Source organism: Varroa jacobsoni, unplaced genomic scaffold, assembly GCF_002532875.2.
Source record: "Varroa jacobsoni isolate VJ856 unplaced genomic scaffold, vjacob_1.0 scaffold_145, whole genome shotgun sequence".
Classification (NCBI taxonomy): domain Eukaryota; kingdom Metazoa; phylum Arthropoda; class Arachnida; order Mesostigmata; family Varroidae; genus Varroa; species Varroa jacobsoni.
The window spans coordinates 3,612-8,167 of NW_019213047.1; the positions used below are offsets into that span (position 1 = coordinate 3,612).

The 4,556-nt window shown below is 36.7% G+C and overlaps 1 protein-coding gene and 1 long non-coding RNA gene across 3 annotated transcripts in view; one reads left to right on the forward strand and one right to left on the reverse strand.

Moving 5' to 3' along the window:
• Positions 1-399: 399 nt before the first annotated feature.
• On the reverse strand, positions 400-3,190 carry LOC111269304 (uncharacterized). 2 transcript variants are annotated; one of them, XR_015314497.1, is made up of 2 exons: positions 2,983-3,190; positions 400-2,327 (listed from the first exon to the last, which is right to left on the reverse strand). It is a non-coding gene; the product is annotated as an uncharacterized LOC111269304 (long non-coding RNA). The 2 variants fall into 2 exon arrangements; XR_015314501.1 differs by having other exon boundaries at positions 2,967-3,190.
• Positions 3,191-3,826: 636 nt separating this feature from the next.
• The window catches only part of LOC111269186 (vesicle-fusing ATPase 1), an 8,448-nt gene continuing 7,718 nt past the window's right edge, over positions 3,827-4,556 (forward strand). The window contains exons 1-2 of the mRNA XM_022848610.2: positions 3,827-4,045; positions 4,463-4,554. Coding sequence (XP_022704345.1) covers positions 4,034-4,045; positions 4,463-4,554 — 104 coding nt within the window. The 5' untranslated portion in view covers positions 3,827-4,033. The remainder of the gene's footprint in view (positions 4,046-4,462; positions 4,555-4,556) is intronic.

Sequence of the window (4,556 nt, forward strand, 5' to 3'; positions counted from 1 at the left end):
TTGAAATCTCTATCGACGCAAATTGCAATTTGTGTTGATAGATTAATCATCATTTGATCGTGCTAAGAATCAATATAGGATCGTGGCATATCGGCTGATCATGACCAACATTTCGGGCGTACACTTTTGGTTATAAGAGCATTGTCTGGAGCCAAACACGCACCACGTAATTACGCACCAGACGATACTTTCAGAACGATTCTTCACTATGTAAGCCATTATGAGGAGTAGTTGGACATCACGGCCCTTCCTAAGCTTTTAAACTCCAGGGAGCAGCTTCTATCTATCTATAATAGCAGCAATTGCTATTATTAATACGATGTTTTACATATTATTTAAGTATTACATCGTATTAATGAAAATGTTTCTGGTTAATAATAAATATAATTCCTTGCACTATATTTTTTACATTCTAGTCTTCTTCCTTTATATATCTTTATCACATCTTAAATTCTTTATTTTATTACATCGACATTTGTTGAGTAGATAGTTTATAAGATAAACAAAAAAAAGAACACCAGAATACTGTAATTGTTATTTGGCATCTTTCTCGTACGATTTCAATATTACATTTTCAGTTATGAATGAAATATCGATCGTTGTATAATGGATTTTCCAATAAGCGGCACAGGTATGATATATGATTGTCGAAGATGTTATGTTTATATCCAATACACTACTATTTCAATTTATAACTCATATGTAGGATCAGCTCTGTATGTAATATGTAAAAATCGATAGTGTTTTATCCAACAAGATTAGGCTCGCCTCGAACATCTAAGGCATGCTGCATTATTTCGTAAAGTAACGAATGGCCCATGTTTGTCAATAACAGCCCGTTGTTTCCGACAATTTCGTAGGATGTAAAAAGCCCAGCTTCGTTGTAACAATTTCTCAAAAAATAAAATTTTGTCTAGAATTAAATTAAGTGAGAGATTGAATCGTTCGAATCGATGACTAGCCCCAACCTGTGGTCCATCGGTATACCATTAATCCTAAACTATAAGGACGTGCGGGTCTCAGGCGTGGCAGATGGATAACACGCTCACCGAAATCGCTTGAATCTGTGCCTCGCACTATCTGCGCTGGCTAATGACAGCTACACGCATGGCATAATTTAATCACAAGTTGAATTAGGAAGATTTCGCGATTTGGTGGTAATGATTATGTTATTCACTGGCCGAGATGCGTGTCCAGAACTCGTCGACGCTCAAGATTTTTTGCCGATCCATGTTCTGGGGTGGGTGGGTAAGACGCAGAGCGGTGATACGATAAACGGAAGGGTTAAAAGAACCTTTAGAAACAAGATCTTAGAAGAAATGTTTGTTAGAACTGATTTATGCGGTTTATAAAATGTATCAATTCTACACTTATACGTAGAAGAAGCCGTCGGCATCTAGCTCTGAACAGACACCGTTTGGTAGATCAAATAACCAATCTCTCCGCTGTAAATCTTTGGACCACTATTTTTACACACGAAAACAATAAGTACTGTAGCATAGCTATTTTTCATTGTAGTCCATTTAATTCAGTGCTATGTTGGTTTACGGATACGCAAGAACTTTTTATTTCCTTGTCAATATTTTATTCTATCAAATCAGCTTGTTCTCTCTACAATTTTATTTGTAATTGTTTGATCTCTTTATTGTATTAAAATTTCACACTATTTCGCAGCTACTGTTGCTTTATTTATTTATAATATAAATATATATTTAAATATTTATATAAATTGCTTTATTTATAAAGTATTCTATTGATAAATCATTCATCTAGGATGTGCAAGGTGTTATTGCAATTCTAATTAAAATTTAGTGTCTTACTTGAACACGATGATATATATATATATATACGTATATATATATATATATATATGTATATATATATATATAGGGATCTACGAAAAAAATCAATCATCATCGAATCACAACCCGCCCATTTAACGGAAGCAGTGTACAGTTCATTTATGGTGATCATACACGTCCTGAAAGGTGGTTCACTGGAGGATCCGCAGTCGCCCAGTAGGCAATGCATATACGAAAAATAAGCGACAATTTCATTTTTAATATTTTTTCTATCTTTTAGAAGATTGCACAATTATGGGGGACGTATCTTGTAGGCTCTAGATGTCGGTTCTTTTATCTGTACAGATCAACAGAGCGTATGCGGAATAATAAACAAAGGCTCTGAAATGATGCTTTCCAAAGTCAAAGACACCTTTTGAAGTGAAGTTTAGCACGCATTTATTGCAGGAACTGAAGCGACTCACCACGGTGATAGACAGCTCGCATTCGTCGGCCAGTCCGAATCCATGCAAAAATATACGTTGCCTGATTTTTCGAAGTAAATGAAGTTACTACAAAATAAGTACTATCTACGATTAAAGTCTGTGTCTCGGACCATATTACTTATGCACACCTACGATAAAACTCTTTACTGTGTATCACCATACAGAAACAGTTTGGTACTTATATAATATAATGGGAACATCCAAAGTAAAATCCCCAATATGAATCTTGAACCTTAAAAAATTCATCGATTCTTGTCGATCCGTGCGTAACATAGGATTATCTATTAACGTCACCTGGCTTTCAATTTTTTGGGTTGCATTGAGCGAAGGTTTAGCTTTAACTGTTTACATCGTGATCAAAATTCACATTTCACCGAAAAAAATCTGGCCTTACATCAGGGCCACAATTTTGTGAATGAAATACCTCAATAAGATATTTTTGCCATTGTCGCAGATCCTGCTACACCAGAAATGTCGGTATCAGTTCGCTATAGATACAAGCAACAATGCAGTATAAATAAAAATAATCTATGTGAACATCTTCAGAAGCCTTGAAAAAAATATTCCTATACCAATAAAATAGCTATTGGCGTTTATTATAGCTAAAAGGATAAATACTAAGTTATGAATGAGCAAAGGAGAAACCTTTGTTTAAACATCATTGTTTTTTCCCTCATACCTACAAACGAGCTCACTTGTATGGGCGTGCGGTAAGTTGTTTAGATTATTCGTATACTACAGATGTGCAACCTTCACAGAAGTTCCTACAGCTAAAAACCAAAATAGCCCCTGGCCAAATCAGATGTAGCTCGAACGGTTCTGTACACGAAACCTTATTGATATACTCAAACAGAGATAGACGCAGAACTCGGCTCTTGCAGCATAGCATCGTCAGCTGTTCCACGTACAGGTGAGCTCCCGTTTGTCGTATACTAGGTATAGGCACTACACAGAACCATAACTTATATTGAATTAGTGCAGAGCTAATAGAAACAGGATTTGACGTCATTTTTACCAGTGCTTTCTAATAATTAACTTACACAATAAATTCAGTCAATGCCTAACTGATCTGTGACCTAATCTGTGACTTGGATCGTTGGGCGCGTAACCGCGCTGCGCGGAAATCGGGTTGTGAGACCGTGGCAAAAGACTTTTATAGGCGCACCTGTGACAGCGAAGTAATGCATTTGTTCAGATTTTCATTAGCTTTTTCCTGCTACTTAGGCCTTCGCAGTTGTTAATTTTCGAGTTTCAAATAGCTAATTTTACGCATAGTTATCATTTAGGTATCAAAAGGCATCCAGTAAATAGCATAGAATCTTATCATCGTCCACGTGACGAACAGGAAGAAATAAAATAATAATCTAGCCCAAAAAGCGTATTTGATATTTCTTTCCTTTATGGGATAGTATATGCTGCGAAACCGTATGTTATCAAACTATGATTGTAATTTTCCGTTGCCAGTGATAGTTAATAATGGGCGAAGTCGGCCATCTTAACAACAAGCATTGACTTATGCGTGCTGTTATCGGCTAGTGCTGACAGATCAGAAATCCTAATGGCGTCTTTTCAGCGATGCAGTGGTAAATCGCCTGTATGTGGGAACGCACTTTCTCTTATTTTGTGAAGGTGTGAAAAACGCTAAAGTGTTAGAGCGGCGATTTGTAGTGTACGCCTACTATTCACAACTACTTAAACAGTGCGTGTGGTTTTGTCGCAAACGAGGTTTCCTAGTCATCTATCAGGATGGCCACGATGGTAAGTCAGTCGCGAATAGCTAAATGCTCTATGTTCGAAACTGCTTTGGTACGGGCAAAGCTGTTTCTCGTACCGCTCGACGCTCTGCCAGTCTAATAAAATAGCTCAAATACTATCTCACTAATTATAGCGATCCATTTCACGAACAGCGAGACGCTTAGCACAGGTTAATGTTTTCTTACTTGATAAAAAGATTGCTGCACCATGATTCGAACAAATTATAGACACTTATCTAATTATCTTATTACCTAATTTGAATATGCCCAGTGAACGATAATGACATAAGCTTCTTATAAGTACTGCAGATGGTTACCAAATAATTGAATAATAAATTTAGTGGCTACCGTTGACCGAGAGACGTATGGAAACATAATTTAATTCTTCCAAAATTTCTTGCTGTCTCGAAAAACTATAAAGCAACTAAAAGCGGAGAAATGCCCGATGGACAAGTTATCTCTCACCAACTGCGCGATTATGAATCCGAGCGACTGCCCCGATGAAAAATGCAGGT